Genomic DNA, 16,988 nt, shown 5'->3' with positions numbered 1-16,988 from the left:
TGTCTGTATTACGCAGGCATCTGCTTTCAAAACCAGGCAAAGCAGGGCTTTGCAAGAAGAGAGAAGAGATTTGACCCTGTTGGAAGCGGTACGTTGCGATATTTGACACTGTTTCTGCGCTAGCATCGCCATGGCAGGGAGGAAGATGCAGAGGCAGGGGCACAGCAGTTTTCTGCTACCTAGGCATTTATTTAGGTGGAGGAAGCAGAGTGGCAATTAAAAGCAATTAATTACAGTCCGCATGCTGGGGCAGGGGGAGGATGGCTTGGACCTAACCTGTCAGGTAGGTGTTTGATACGTGTCCTGTGTTGCTGCTGCTTGCTGTGGCGGTGTGCGCCTGAGCTTTAAATATCCTGCAGTTCCTGATATCTTGTTTCTCCAGCAGGCTCTCCATTTCATTTTCCTCCTCTCTCTAGTGTAAAATTTGGCCTAGCTTAAGCTTCTTTCCCTGGCTGAGAAGGTTATTTCCTTCCCTCCTCTCCTCCCCACCCCCTCATCCATCCTCTCCTCCTCTTGCAAATGCTCTCCGACCTTGATTTGGGGCTTCTCTCCCTGCAGTTAGCTGTGGGCTCTGTGGATGCTTTGCCGTGACGGAGGGCCGAGGGCTGACCAAGTCGTGGGGAGGATTTGTATGTGGGAAGAGAGGAGATGGCTGTGCAGCGTGCTCCTGAATCTGCTCTGAGCTTGCTGATGGTAAGTGCTTGCTGAAATCTGTTTGGGGGGTGGGGGTGGGGGGGTGGGCGAGGGGAGCTGCACCACACGGATTCAGGGCATCAAATCCACGGGTGGATTTTGCGTGAGCTGCCACTTGGGTTTTACACCTAGGTCCCAGGGAACTTTGCAAAGGGTTCATCTGGTGCTTGCACGGAGACATTCCTCCTGTGATCGGGTTTAATGCATCTGGACCAATGTTCAAAGCAGGGTTTTGAAGTGACCTCTCTGGCAGAGCTGACACTTGCATCTGGGGTTTATCCTGAGCTGTAGTTTTTCATTTTGTTCATCACATCAGAATTCTCACGTCCTTCTGCTTCCACCTGCTTTTGCCCTTGCTGATTGTCAGGCAACTTAAACGATGAGAGGGAGACCTTGATTTCTCTGTCAGCTGAGAGGCGTGCTGTTAGCTGTGACCAGGTACTCAGATGTTGTCTCATTTGGGGAATGGTCCTCTAATGCAGTGAATCGCCGTTTGACTAGCTGCAGAGTGTGTCAGACCTGCTACTGACTGCAGTCCACAGGGTAATGACTAGTATTTATCTGAGCTATTTGCTACAACATGTTGAGCCACTGACCTACTTCTCAAAGTTCTGCATATTTATAATATTTGAAAGAAGATTATTTAGCAAAACACGTGGCTCAGCCCAGAAACATGCCACTGTCCGGCTGCAATTAAAATAAACCCTTTTGGTGGGGTATTACAGAGTTGTTTAGCTTTACTGATTTCATTTTTCTTTTTGCTCTCTCCTACTCTTGTTGCCATTTTCTATGCAGCAGCACCAGGGATGATGTTAGTGTAAGATCTCTGCTGGGTGTTTTTCTGCCTAAATGTCGCCCTAACATTTCCACTGGAGAGTTGTTATAAGCAAAGAGCATATGTCTGTGCACATGCGTGTGTGTGTGAGAGCATAGAGATATATGCATTTTGTATCTATATTTATGTAATTATTATTAGTGATCTCTCTTCTGATTGTATTAGGAAATGGTCCTTAGCACTAAGAGAAACGATGAGTTTAGTAAAGGGAATGCTGCAGGGTAATAGCCCTGTAGTGCCTAAGGTTGTTAACAAAGGTCAAGTTGAGAAAAGCAGATTTTATGTCCATTACTCAAAATGCTAAACATGCTATTAAGCTTCTGCATGGTTCATTTTATATTTGCCAGTGACTGACTTGCTGTGTAAGCTCATTTCATTTCCTCTTGCTTACCTCCGGCCTTCCTGGCTTTTTTAAATGGCCTCTTTCTATTTCTCTTTCAAAGGTAAATTGATGGGTGCCTGGCATCCCTGTGTCATTGTTTGGGCTATATATGCTTTTAGTTTCCCTACCCTCTTAATTCCCAAGTTAAACCTCTCCTTCCCTGATCTCTGTACTCCCTGACCAGACCTTGTCAAACTCTGGTACAGTGCCAAGCTGCCCACAAATTTTCTCTCTTAGAACATGGCTTTCTGCGGCTACATGGCCTTGCTCCAGTTGTCATTTTGAGTTGGGTCGGGTGTTTCTACAGCTCTGGCCTGTAACCTGCACCCCTTGGGTCTCCCCACCTTGGGCATAACCCTGGGCAGGGCTGCTGTGGTCTCCCAGCCCCGTGTGGACAGGCTGGCTGGGGCTGGAGGTCCACAGCCAAAGGAACTCCTGCCTTTGACCCTGTGGATGGTTGGGAGGGTAATGGTGGGGTTGTGTTTCTGGGTTGCGAGAGGACTCATGTAACTCTGTGGGCTCTGCTCCACGAGGGTCTGGTACTTGAGGCTGGTCATGGGTGTGGAAAAGATGATTTTATATGTCAAATGCCCCGCTTACTTTGTGAACTGCTTCTTTTGCCTTAGATTTTTCTTGGATTGTGAACTATATAGTTAACTATAGAAACCTTGTCCTTTCCCTTCTGCTCTGCCTTGGCTTTGATTGCATGCTTGAGCAGGCTCCCCTTGAATCAATAATAAATTCTTGCATAATTCATCCTACAATGAGCTGCTATAATGGCATCTCTTCTAAAACTGCCACCCTCCAGAGATTAAAGGATTAGATGTCTTTGGGAAGCCCGCAGAAGTAGCTTTTAGTACTTCGATGGGCTTTCTCCATTGAAAGAGTTTTCTTTTAGCAATGAGGACCATTTCAGTACTGCATTCCCCCTGCAGTAGGATGCAGAATGAGCATCCAACCATCCACTTTTTATGTGACCTGCTAAGCAGCAGCATTTGGCAGCGTTGCATCATATCCAGTTTGAAAGTATCTCCTTCTCAATGGGGGACCTCAAAGCACTTTGTGTTGCAGGTAAAGGAACCAAGGTAGAGCATCATTAATTGACTTCCCTGGAATTTGATGCACTGAATTGAGTGATTGAGATTAGGAGTTTGCTCATCCTGAACTCCTTTCTGCTCGGTTAAGAAAGATGGACACCTCCAGGGTATAAGGTTTCCTTCCTATAGGAGGACCTTCTATAGGACATGGGTATCTAGCATCAGTATGCCCCAGCAGGGAGAGCTGCACATGGGACCATGTGGCATTGCTGGGTGCCAGCCGTGCTGACAGCTCACAATTACTCATCTGTGCCTGGTGAATGCTACTCAGGACATGGAGTTGGCATGGCCTAAACAAGCTCCCAGACGGCTGGTCAGCGGAGAGCTGCACATTGCTTGTGCAGCCATCAGCATGCCAGAGAATGTCATTAAACCTGCAGTCTTAGGTGGACAGGTCTTTCTTCAGCTTAGTGAGAAAATATTGACCATACAATGAAATAATCTAAATTGAATCTGGTTTTGGTGTGATCTTGTTTTCTAGCCTGTTTAATATTCAGGTGGGGTTTTTTTCCTGAGTTTGGTAATTATCTTTTTTTTTCCTCCCAGGCTAGGGAAAAGACTCAATGAAGGAGAATTTCAGTCTTAAACATACATCTTCCTAACATAAAGATATTTTTTCATAAAAAGCCTACAATCTGAAAATATGCCTACAACCTGTCCATTCTGGTAAATGACTTCTATTACAAATGACTCTGGATTGTGCTGGGTCTGTAGGACTCTATCTTGCTGGAGAGATCGCAGCAGATGAAGGACGTTGCCTGGTTCAGCATGGAGGAAACTGGGCTGAACTGTGCTCAAAGTGGCTCTGCCATGCCTGTAGCATTATCAAATCACTAAAACAGAGCTTCCTCAGCTTCTCTGAACCAAAAGGAGGGAGCATCTAAGTATGAAATAGCAAATACCATGTCTTGTTAGGAATGATAACACCTGCCGTGTTAAGATCATTAATGCTGATGGGAGTAAGTGCAGTGCCAGTAGGATTTTATGTCTATCTTATTAGTATATTGTAAAATTTTAAAGCTGCAGACATATTGATTGTACAGATTTTAACAGCACAGTAAGTTATGATACCTGGTGTCTCTTGAGACAGCATTACTGCATCTCATGAAAACAGATCTTAGGGACTTGACCTTCAAACTACCATAGGTCATAACAACTAACACTAATTAATCTGTGTTATATGACAATGGAGGTTCAGATGAGCAAGGTATACAGCTCAGTGTATACCAATTAATCCAAGATGCTCTTAAAATGGTAGAGGAGCATGATTTCTGTTTTCAGAAAAGCTAGCTCCTCTCACCCCTCCATCAAAGTGAAGTTTTCCCCGTATTTATCATCCAGCTTTGCTCTCTCTGGTCTGTATATATAAATGTTTTCCTTGAAGAAATAACAATGTACCATTTAGAAAACAAGTGTACTTGTAAATTATGGTAACTGCTTGTGTTTGGAGGAGCATCTTTCCTTTTAGGAGACTGTGTGATGCTTTCATACTCATTCTTTTGTGTCTGAGTTGCATTCAAATTGAGGCTGGAATGAAGGCGCATGTGAGAGATCTTAGGTGACCTTCACTACATGGGACTCAGTTATCTCTATAGTTCAAGGGGAAAAGGGCTGCCAACAGGGAATTTGGAGACTTTAACTCAGGCTGTGGCATTCACAATGCCCGGGACGAAGAGTGAGAAATTGGTCTACCGGCCCATCATCAGGGCTGCCAGCCTCGGCATTTCCTTGTTCAGCTGGGCTGAAGGCATTGCAATGGATGTCTAAAGCAGACACCTGCAACACGAAGACACGTGACTGCTCCATTTCTAAACTTTAGCATAAATAATCGGCATCTGAGTGTTTTCCCACTGAAAATCCCAGTTTGCTGCTGTGCTTCCACCCCTCCTTTTAAAGAGGGTTCTGCTGAATCACCTTTCCATACCTCAAGCAAAGCTGGAGTCCTCAAAACAATGTGAACATCCTTGATCGGATCATTCTGAAATGTAGCACTGAACTCTGTCAGAACTCCCTTAAAACATGCTCAGGGGGTTAAATGTACCCTTACAAAATGCTGCAAGGGCCATGCCCTGCTTGGTTGGCTTCTGAAGTGTTGGACTTGACAATGTTCTGGGTATTTCATTAACTATTTCACATGTTTGATTGCTAAGTTTTTATGGCAAAAGTTTGCCCTTGTGAAGGCACATTTGATAACTAACTAAGAAGATACAGAGCTTCTAAGACCCATTTAGACCTCGGACTGACCCACACATACCATAAAGCTATGTTCTGTCCCACTCAAACCTCTTGACAGATTGCAGCAGCTCAGCTTGGAGGATCATATTAAAACCTCTGGGAGCAGCAAGGTTACAGTGGAAGGATGAGGTCATTTTCTGCCTCTCTCATCTCAGGCTTAAATTATCTCTGCGTTGACAGTATGCAAAAGCCCTTGACATTCAAACCTCCTTGCTGCGACCTTACCTACAGACCACATTGACCTGGAAGGCAAGCTGCACTTGGCATGCTCCTTCCACGGAAAAAACCCCTAATCATTCCTTGCCATTGCACGTGTAGAGGTTAATGCAGCTCTCATCTGATGTTGAAGCAGTGTGACTTGTCAGCAGTGCGTGACCAATACACGTGTCTGGGTGTAAACAGTATTGCTTGGGAATGAATAACGCCTTCCCCCAGGAATCGGCTGCACCGCTGACATCTGGCCCTCTTCAGCATCATGCCCCAAATGAGGTCTGTGGAGATACTTGAACAGCGGAGGGAGAGCGATTATGCAGCCCGTTCCATGCTCCTTTTGCAGATATTTCCGCCGTGCAGGTGTGTGGGCTCCATCCGCAGCCTTCCCAGATGATCTGGGTGGGAGATAAAAATGCACCACGGCACCTGGAGGCTGCCAGGGAGGAGCTGTGCCGGCAGGAATCCCCGTCTCCTGGCTCCCTCCTTGCTCCAGCCAGGCAGTAATTTGCTAATGGGCTTCATGAGCAGCAAAGGGCTGAGCTGGGCCAGTTGCTCTTTTAGAGGATGGGATGAGGCTGGCAAATTCCTGCTCGGCACTCTGTGGCTACTTGCTACTGTGGACCGGGAGTTTATCCGTTTCTTGTTTATCAGTTCCCCTGTAGCACTGGATTGTATCTGAACTTTACTATATGCCTCTTTAAACTTGTAGTAAGACTTCAAACACAGTGATTTAATTCATTGAATGAGATTAAACACTCCCTGGGATTACTCTTGGCTTCCCTGTGGTGGATGTCACCTTTTTACCTATCTGAGCTGCAGGACAACAAAAGCATTTTCCCTTCGATCCTGCTCTAGTGCATGCCATCAATTTTCTTTTCCTTGTCCCTCTGCGTGAATGTGCTGTAGAAGCAGACAACAATGTTTGCATATCTGAATTCTCCCATTTATTACTACACTTTAAAACAGGAGTAAGAGGGATTACTGGTTTATTATCTGGGGGTTTTTTATTATGAATATGGCTCATGCCTTTTATTCCAGCTGCTCATTCTGAATGACTGATAAAATTATCTCATCAGAGATGTGACCATTGATTTTTATTCTTTTTTAATGACGCTATAGAGCATCGCTATTTGTAGAAGAGAATTAGTGAGCACTTGAGTAAATGGTCATTATGATTAATTGGAGCCTTTCTACAATTATGAGGAAGGTAACATATTATCAGATTGAAAAGATCACTAAATATGACAACTCAGTTTGACAATGTATAAAAGAATAAAGTCACTGACTTTTTTTAAGATAAAATGCATTGGAAATCTTGACTGATATCCATAAATGAAAATAAAACAAAAGTGCTGTAATTGCCACAATTAAAATGCAAGGCTATGAATAGCTACTATCACATAGGAAGTACTTGTAACATTAGGCAATTGCAATTTTTCAATTCTTTGCCTTCTGATTATGAATGTCATACTTCCATAATTACTGTACTCTTAATTTCTCAGTGTGGCACCAATCCAGCCTTGTGACAAGCTAATTTGGTCAGCTTATCAGGGCTCAGAGACATACCGCAGTTTCACGTGGATCCTTCCTTGTTACATCCCATGAAAATGCAGATTTTTGTGATTTGGTACCCTGTAGGTTGTGCTCACGTGTCTGGTCCTGTGGGCTTTCATGAAGTCCACCAGCACCAGAGCCAGCCGCTTAGTTACATGCTTCCTGCCAAAAACAGAAGCCACCAGAGGGATGTGGGGTCAGTCAGGGGGAATGGTCCAAGTTTTGGGCTCTCCCCAGATGGCATGCTGTCCCCGGCTCTCCACAGCCACCAGGAAATGGATGTTTCCACTCCTGCCATCGCTGGCGAACCTTGGGTAAACTTCTCTCCTGCACCCCTCCAGGAAGATGCATACTTTTTTTTTTCCCCACGTCTTATTTGTCTCTGCTTTTAAATGTCAAGAAGCACAGAAACTTGCAGAAATTAGTTGAAACCAGTCATTTCATGAACAGGTTTTAACAGTGCTGAGTACCAAACTAACACGAACCCGTCATTGCCTTCAAGTGATATGAATTTTCTCATTTAAGTGAATTCTTGGGTTGGCCTGAAGCTGCAACTCTCAAAGCAGGTGAAGTGAGGCTCCTGTTTGCCTTTTTGAAGGGTCATGTCTTAATAGGTGGTCCTACTGAGAGCCCTGTTAGCACATGCTTGTCCAGCAGCAATACCTAAGACCAAGCGGCATTTCCAAAGCCTTGCTGGAAGGCAGTGCGGTACCTTATCTGTCTGGAGAAGCCTCCCAGACATGAAGAGACCCACAGAAGTGTCTGTCTGTATTTCATGGAAACAAAAGCCACAGTGAATGCCAGAAACCTATTTACAGGAATGGATCTACACACCAAATCTTACCGGCTTTTTACATCCTTCATGAGATTAAAACTGGTAATCCCCAAATTAAAGCCAGCACCTCCTAGTGCTAGTTCTAGTGCCTGGTTTTAGCTTTTCACATATCCAAAAAGCTAGTGATTGTGCTGAAACACCAATAACTGACCAGGAATGATAGACTTGTGCCCAAGGTGCTTTGTTTTCAGGGCGTGTTGCAAAAGCCTTCATGAAATAATAAAACATAGTGAACAGAAGTGGGAGAACATAAAGTGAGGAGTAAAAATAATCTAGCCAATATTCTTTGTAAATTGGTTACAGAGATGCTGGTGCACCATGCCATTTGGTAAAAACTGAATATCCCTTCCCCTTCCTGCCCTTACCCCGGCACACACTGCCCATCTCCTGCCAATGATGGGTTGCTCTCTGCAGCATGTCCTTCACTGTCCTCCCTTCTCTCAATCCATTTACAGACCCCAGAGAGCTGAAAATTATTTTTAGGGAGGTTTTGCTAGTACAGAAGCAGAATTCACACAGAGCCTTGCTCCATAATATTTTTCTATCTGTGGGCAGGCTGTGATAATCCTCGTACTGCAAGACACTCAGCTTTGGCTCCCCATAATTTGTGTGAAGTTAATGGAGGAGTGTTGTAGAACATATGTTTGGCTTAATATAGGTTCAAGCTTTTTTTAGTGTAATATCCTAAAACAAAATCCAGGACAGCTTCACAGTAAATAAGATTGATATGTTTTTCATTTTTGAGTAATATGAGGCTAATTGAGCAGTAGTGCTCGAAGCACATTGTATTTCCTGGTAATTAATAGCTGGATGTGATAGTTGACTGCATAAAACTATGCCTTGGGCCATTAACCGCAGGTCATTAATACTCTAGGAAATGTCGTGAAGGTCATTATTGCTGTTGTTATATAAGCTATTGTAATAGAAAAAAAGTTAGGATGAGCTTTTCAAAAGCCCATTTTCCTTGTTCTGGTCTCATCTCAGAGATCTGGGAGTAAAGGCTGTTCTCAATTACTCTGCATTTATATTGATTTTCAGGGGATTAGAGTTTGCGCACTTTCTTAAAAACAGAGACCAATTAATTGGAGCGTTTGAGAGCATGATGATCAACCTTTACCTGGCAAAAAAAGAGCTGGCCTTCCCAAAGGGCTGGCAGCGGGTTGTGTTCTTATTGGCAATCCCAGGAGGTTGGGCGACTGAGCAAACCCCCGACTGATCCCTCACGTTGGCTTGTTTTGCAGCAAGGCATGGACACTGGTTAGGGGGCTGTGGGCAGATGGGGTGGTTGTTGCTACGTGCTGGACAAGTGGTATTTGTGTCCTGCTACCTCAGGCTCGGACTGAGTTTCCAAGGTTTTGATGATGGACCGAAATCATCCTTCCCATGAAAACCAGCCTTTGCTCTAGTTATCCAGCTACCTCCAGGGGGGGCTTCTAACTTCCAGATCAAGCAGGAGCTATAGGGATATTTCCTTTTGTGCTGTCCCTCAAGCTGCTCTGTAGGCCAGAGTCCCCAGAGCAGCAGGGTGATATTTCTACTGCAAGCTAGAATTAAAAAAGGACAGTTCTGAGAACTATTAATTGCATTTCCTCCCCTGGCAGACTGGTGTGGTTAAGAATTCATTATTTCCTAGTTAAAGAAAGTACTAATGAAACCATGAAAAACTTCTTTTTAAAAAATACCTTCATTTAGCAAGATATTAATAATAGCATTTATTTACTGTATTACATACCGTTTTATGTTGAATGCTGTTTTCTCTAGTCATGTGTTTAAAATAGGGTGAATACTTCACGTGGACTAAAGTTCTCAAATCATGTGGACTAAAGTCCTCAAATCAATATTCTGACTTTAATGAGATTGTGAGGAAGCACTTCAGCTCTAAATAGACAAAATTACAGATGGCAGAAGATACAGTGATGACAAGAAAAATGATGGGGAAGTTTTGTAACTTGCTGAAGTTACTAGCAGTGTGGTTTTTCGCCACTTTGAAATTTTGCTTTGGAATCAGGAGTTAAATAATTCTATATGAAGAGATCTGTGCTGTGCTTTTGATCGGTAGGGAAGCTCATTTTGTCACTGTGCTTCTGCAGCGTATAAGCAAAGGCTTATTTGTTGAGAGTCCTCTACTGATGGATTGCTCCTCTTGAATTCTCTTCCTCCTCTGTATCTAATATCAGATGCAGGCTCTGCTGTCTACTGCCTTGCAAGAAGGAAAAAACTAAACATGCTGTTCACATTGGTTCCAACACAAATGTTTTTGTATTGTGGGAATATTCTGACCCATTTTTTCATCAAAGTTTTACTAATAGACTTCTTTGGTTAGGTTGTGCTTAGGTCATTTTAGGGAGTTTCTCATTTTTGGATGCATCATTTACATTTGAAGAGCTAAATAAAGAATCACCCATGTGAAATTTCCCCAGCAGCTTTGATTCACCAACAGGAATTAAACCTTAGCTGCAAAGTCCAGAGGCTCCTGGTGTCTTGGACATGGACCCTGCTTGGCTTGTCTCTGTTTAGTGATTTACCTGAGATATGACTTCCAAATACAGATTTCAGTCATTAACTTTTTACATCTCTCCCAGGAAGATGCATCTGTGCTCACATTGCAAATAAAATGTGTCTGTTGTGGCTAGTCCCAAACACATTTTGCATGATGAAACGTAAACCTATGTCAGAGTTACTGGACATTTTAAAACTGTAGGGCCACACGGATAAATGAAAAACCCAGCAGTTTTGTACTTAATGGGAGTCAGGAGCAAATCCTTGTATAATAAAGCAGGGGTGGCTTAAATGCTAAAGCCTATACAAACAGAGAATAGTATTGAATAGAATCTCTGAACAAGAGAGAAGTCAGTTTAATTTTTAATAATCTTTAATTAAGCAAGCATTCACAACACTTCTGGTATTTGTGCATTAACACAACTGTCTCTGGGTAGCCGGAGTCATTCTGTCGTATGTAGGCTGGTGTCAATTGATTTCTCCGCAGTCAGTAGCTGTAGCTGAGTCCCTTTAAGTTCCATAAAACTTCCCCCCTTGCAGAAAATCATTCTTGTCTGAGGGAGGAGGATTTGATCTTTCTTCTTTTAGGATCAAGCTGGGAGGAAAGTGTAAATCCATATTATTCTACTTATCTCCGTGACATTTCCAATTTCTACAGATGCAATCAAAAGAATTTGGCTCATTGATCTTCAAACTCTTTGACAATTTCACACTTTGAGCTAAGTGGTGTGACCAGCACAGTCACCTTATTGCTTTTCAGCAATAAAAGTTTTTACCTAGATCAAGATAACACGGTTGCTGCATATGAGATATGAATCATGGAGATTATTATTTGTTTACTGGTAGGATACTTATTTTCAAACTGAAATGAACTCTTAGATGTGTCATTGCACACATACCCTGCCTTGATATTTTTAGGTGCTAAAGCCACTATTTCAATGAGGCTGGGGTGGGGAAAATTGTCCGTAATATTTCGGATGTACAATTAAAGTGCCATCTGCCTCTGTGATGCAGCAGATGCATAATTGATATTCACTGCTGATTTGCCACTTGATTTTCTGCAGACACTGAATGCTGGAATTGTTTATACGGTATGATCCTAAATACCCATCTGAGAACTTTCCTCCTCACATGTTCCCTACCAGAAGTATCACCCCCATCCCTGATACTCAAAATAATGGAGTCATTAAAAGGTAATTTATGGTTAGCTAAGGCAAAACCTTACAGGAATACAGTGAGGAAGTATGAAACAAGTTTTCAAAAGGAGTGGCTTATTCCTGTAGAATCCTGGTTTAATATAGGAAAGCTTGTTGGGAAAATGGAAAATGCTGATCCCAAATCTGATTACCTTTGTGCACTGATTTAAATGTAGGATGTAGCTAGGATTAAAGGAAAAGAGGTGGATTTAATTTTTTCTCCTTTTTTTTCAGAGATGGGAACCTTCTTCAGGGGAAAAAAATTATGTAGAGTGAAACCCAAAGGTCAACTGCAACATCAAAGGAACAATTTTCTCTAGGGCAAAGACTATTTAAACAAAAAACGGAGATAGAAACCACAGCAGTAAATTCTGAACAGATGGGAAAACAGAGATGTGCTACTTTTTTGTTTGGTTTTGTTTTTTGTTGTTTTGTTGTTTTTTTTGTTCCTCCCAGTGTCATTACTTTCAGGAAATGCAATCACTAAAATCGTGGTCAATCAGCAGGTGTTAATTTTACCCTGTGACTAGCTTCTAAGATTCTCCTTCTGAGAATATTCTAGACCTAAATCTGCTCATGCAGAAATAAAAGCAAATATGATCAGTAACTTCAATGGCAGGGGTTAGTGGCTCTATGTTATATTACTGCCCCTCTTTTTGGCAGCAGTGGCTTTTTAGCATATTAGTTAAAGTCACTATGAGGCAGCAGTGATTGTCCAGGGCTTTGCATTTGGCTTCGAAGGAAAGAAAAATTGGCGATACAGAATCTGAACCTGGCTTTGCTGCAAGTGACATTTTGGGTCATCCAGCACCTGGCTCGCAGGAAAAGTCAGCTCTCTGGGCACTCAGAGAAACCAAGTTCCATTTTGTTGCAGCCTGTTCCCTTTCTGCAAGCCGTTGCCTGAACGTGGCATCCAGCACAATGGAAAAGGAACCCCTGGGTCTAACCAAGGCTGAACACTTGCTGTCATATTTCAGTGTAGCTAACGGTAATAGCCTAATCATATGTAAAGGGCATCATGGCTGATAGTTACAGCATGGAACTCAGGTGGCAGCATAAGCAAAGAACCAAGTGAGGGGCTAAGGATGCTGCAGAAGGAAAACACAGGAGATGCTGGGGAGTGTCTGGGAAAGGGGAGATGGTGTCAAACTGGAGGAACTGGGGTGCAGTGCACTGCAGATCAGCCTGCTTCTGCTCAGGTTTTCTTTCAGATCTCTATTGCTGTCTGAAGAAACTCACCAAGTTAAAGACAAACAGAGGGACAATGCAGGAGAAACTGTAAATCTGACTATGTTAATGCTGTTAAACTTTGAAGCAGGGAGAGGAATTGCTTTTCTCTGCAAGACATTTAGTCACAGCCATGCTGGGTGCTCTGTGATAAATGCACACAGAAATCCAGCTACAGCACAACATATGGTTAATTTGACCCATGTAACTTCTTGTTGAGGTCTAGTTGGGCTCTAATGTGGAGAGATGACAAGATCTGAAGAAATTTCACACTGTTGCTTATGTGTGCTTGTGGATTTTATTTTATTGCATTATATTTTATTCCATTTTATTTTTCTTATTTTCACTGTCTTTCTCTGATTCATGTAACAAGCTTTTGGCTATGCTTGTTGCAGAAAGATTCATCTTCAAGTTTGGTTTATGCTTACGGAGAAGGTGATGCGTGAAAGGGACAGCTGCAGTCTCACAGCACATGTAGTGCAGTGCTCGAGCTGAGCCTGGAGCGTGTTGGGAAGCACACAAGAAATTAGGAGACAGCTTGATAGAGAAGGATAGGCAGAGGGGACTGGACTGTGATTAAAGGGAGCTGGAAACTCACACAGATATGGGGGCAGCATAAAGCTGGGATCCCAGGTCTTGCGAGGAGCAGGCTGAGCATTTCCCTATGACACACATCTGCTGACTCAGCACCATCGCTGTCTCGCTGCTACTCCCTTGGCTGAAACATGGCTTATTCTCTCAATTGCACTGTACTACAGATAAATAAATCAGCTATAGAGAAAATGGCCTTGAATGTTACTGACTGTCTGAAGTGTTAACACAAAGTGTCAACAAAATGAGTTTTCTATTGCTGTTTAATTCACATGCTTAAAAACGGAACTCCAATGACATATAAACTTTCATTCAAATAAAAAGGTGAAAAATAGTCTTCATTTGATACTTATCACCTTTGCAGTTCCTAAAAATGACTTGAATAGCACACCCAGGTCCTTCAGCAAAGACAATCCCAGGAATGGCTTTGCCTTTTCCCATGGGAGGAGCAGTCCCCACCGCCTCCCCCAGACACTTCCCTATGTGCAGTGCGTGGACCTTGTGTCCCCCCACAGTTTGCAGGGTTTTTGTTTGGCCATGATGAGGACGGTTAGCAGATCCTCTGGTGTTAACCAGCCAAGTGGCTTCTGCTAAAGTTGTATCCCAGTGCTTCCATGCCCCTTTGTCCAACACTGTCAACACAGCCTTTAACAGTCCATTACAACTCTCAATCTTTCCAGAGGCCTGTGGGTGACAGGGGATGTGTTACACCCGCTCAATGCCGTGTTTCTTTGACCAGGAGTTTATGAGGTTATTTCAGAAACGAGTCCCACTGCCCAATTCAATTGTTTCTGGGGTGCCAGTTTTTGCCTTTCACAAAATTTTACTTTCAAGGCCTAAGATGGTGTTTCGGCAGTGACATGGTTTACAAGGGTATGTTTCTCACCAACCTGTAGTTGCTTCCACCATGGTGAGTATGTAGCACTTGCCCTGGCATGTTCATGGCAGTGGTCCCACACAGTCATTTTGCCTTATAAAAAAGCCAGCCACCACCTTCTATTTCAGGGAGATTTTTTTCATGTGGCTTGCTTGATTGCAGCATGTTTCACATCTATGAGTGACCTGTGTGATGACCTCCATGGTCAGGTCCACCCCTTGATCACGAGCCCATCTGTATGTTGCATCTCTCCCTGGATGTCCCAATGTTTCATGGGCCCATTGAGCTACAAACAGCTCACCCTTACGCTCCCAGTCCAGGTCCACCCGAGGTACTTCAATTTTGGCAGACTTGTCTACCTGTTCATTGTTTTGATCTTCAGTGGTGCAGCTTTTGGACACGTGAGCATCTACATTATGTACCTTTAGAGTCATGTTTTCTACCCAGGCAGAAATGTCCTGCCCCAATGCAGCAGCCCAGATGGGTTTGCCCCTATGCTGCCAACTGGTCTTCTTCCACTGCTGTAGCCACCCCCATAGGGCATTAGCCACCACCCAGGAGTCAGAATAGAGATAAAGTACTGGCCAGTTTTCTTGTTCAGCAGTCTCTAGAGCTAGTTAGATGGCTTTCACTTCTGCAAATTGACTTGATGCACATTCTCCTTCAGTAGCCTCAACAGCTTGTCATGTGGGACTCCACACAGCAGCTCTCCAGTGGCGATGGTTTCTTACCACATGACAGGACCTATCAGTAAGCAAAGCATAACACCTTTCATCTTCTCATAACTCATTATATGGTGGTGCCTCTTGGGCATGGACCACCTCCTCAGGCAATGTTCCAGAATTCCTGCCTTCTGGCCAGTCTGTGATCTCTTCCAGGATTCCTGGGCAGCTGGGTTTCCCCAGCTGGGTTTTCTGTGTGGTCAATGTTACCCACTCACTCCATGTAGTGTTGGTTGTATGATGTGTAGAGGGGATGTTTCCTTTGAACATCCAGTGTAGCATGGGCAATCATGGTGCCAAGAGGAGATATGCTTCTGTGCCAACAGCTTCTGAAGGGGCTCAGACCCCCTCATGTGCTGCTAGTATCTCTTTTTCAGTTGGGGTGCAGTGGGCTTCTGATCCTCTACAGCCCTGGCTCCAAATCCCTAATGGTCAGTCTCGGGTTTCTCCCGATGTTTTTGCCAGAGGCTCCAGATGATCACACTCCCCAGCTGAAGTGTCAAGCACATTTTGCACAGCTGGTCCTGTCCGGACAGGTCTGAGAGCTACCACACAAGCTTTTTTCTGTTTGATATGCTTGAAGTTGTCTTGTTGCTCAAGGTCCCACTCAAAATAGGTCTTCTTTTGGGTTACCCAATAGAGAGGGCTCCCAAGCTGACTGTAACCTGGTATATGCATTCTCCAGAACCCCACAAGGACTAGGAAACCTTGTGTTTCCTTCTTGTTAGCTGGTAGAGACACAGTTGCTATTTTGTTGGCCAGAAGATAGGCTCATGGTGATGTCCATCCTGCCATTCTATTTCCAAGAACTGAATCTCCTGTGCAGGTCCCTTGACCTTGCTTTTTTTATGGGCAAACCAACTTTCAGAAGAATTTGAATTACTCTTCCTCACCTCTCAAACACTTCTGCCTTGTTGCCCCTAAGGACAACTTCAGCAAAAAGCTTTGCCTTCTGGATCCTTCCTTTCCTTGTGGTCCTGGCAGGAGAGGGCAGTGTGTTCTCAAATGCTTTAATATGGATCCCTCATGAGAGCTCATGTTTCTGCAGGCTTAGGAGGGCCAATGATGGAGATTTCCCTCTTCAGGGGCAAAACCTCCATGGAAAACAAAGCAATGTGCTTGGGGGTGCTAGGATGGCTAATGGCACCTGCTAGCAATTCAGACAGCAGCTACCTCATAGCAGCTCTGGTGACACCTCATTCCTCTGAAGGCATCACCTGCAGGTGACAATGTACATTCGTCAGGAGCCTTTAAAGTTGTTCTGGCCCTCTGCAGCACTGCTCAGTTTGTTTGTTAGCAAACTACAGCTTGTGATTTGCTTTGGATCTCCAAAAATATTTGAGCAATCCTAGGGGACTAGTCCCTCGTTCCTCCAGACGGTGGGCTGGAAGTTCCTCCCAGTGGGAAGAAACAAGTTTTCTCTCCTGCATGTCTCTTCCACTACAGCTTTATTAGATTAATTTCTGGTTCTGCCAGTCTAAATAAGGTAGCAGCTTCCCCTCAGAGAAGTGTTCAAAGCTTCACGTAAAGTGTCTTAATTTTTATCGTGTAGTGCTGTACGCGGCAACTATGAGCTGCAGCATTTACAAAAACATCACAGCATGAGAAACCACACTGAGGGCTTCCAGACCACAGCATCGGGGGGGGGGGGGGGGGGGGGGGGGGGGGGAGGGGGGGGAGGGTGTGTGTGTGTCTGCTGTGATTAGAAAAAGCATTATGCTATTGCCAGAATCAAATTGTCTGAAGATGTCCTGGTAAGCAGCAAGTAAGCTGTACTGAGTACTAATTAGGGAGTACAAGAGAGGTAACATTACATCTTCAAATTGCTCTTTGGGTTATGCTGGGTTTTGTTAATATTCTCATCTAAAACCTAATGCAAATTGTCTCATGATATAGGCCACTACTGAAAAAAAATATAAATTTGGTTCTACACATAAATATTATGTTGCCCAGCTTAGGGGAATGTTTCCATCAGAAATTTCCCTTAGAAGTGTGAGGGGCTTTGCTGGGAAGCAGAAATTGATGGCTTTCT

General features: G+C 43.8%; 1 protein-coding gene across 4 annotated transcripts in view; it reads left to right on the top strand.

The window, feature by feature from the left end:
- FRMD4A (FERM domain containing 4A) overlaps window positions 1–16,988 on the top strand; it is a 386,124-nt gene continuing 369,136 nt past the window's right edge. Inside the window, exons 1-2 of one of the 4 annotated variants that reach the window (XM_080391697.1) lie at window positions 1–88; window positions 559–693. In XM_080391697.1, coding sequence (XP_080247823.1) covers window positions 649–693 — 45 coding nt within the window. In that variant the 5' untranslated portion in view covers window positions 1–88; window positions 559–648. Of the gene's footprint in view, window positions 694–16,988 lie in introns of all 4 variants that reach the window. The other 3 variants (XM_080391696.1, XM_080391699.1, XM_080391695.1) reach the window with 3 other exon arrangements.

Source organism: Falco punctatus, assembly GCF_963210335.1.
Source record: "Falco punctatus genome assembly, chromosome: 6".
Lineage (NCBI taxonomy): Eukaryota > Metazoa > Chordata > Aves > Falconiformes > Falconidae > Falco > Falco punctatus.
Note: the sequence above shows the minus strand (reverse complement) of the source record. Positions and strands in the feature narration are given on the sequence as shown.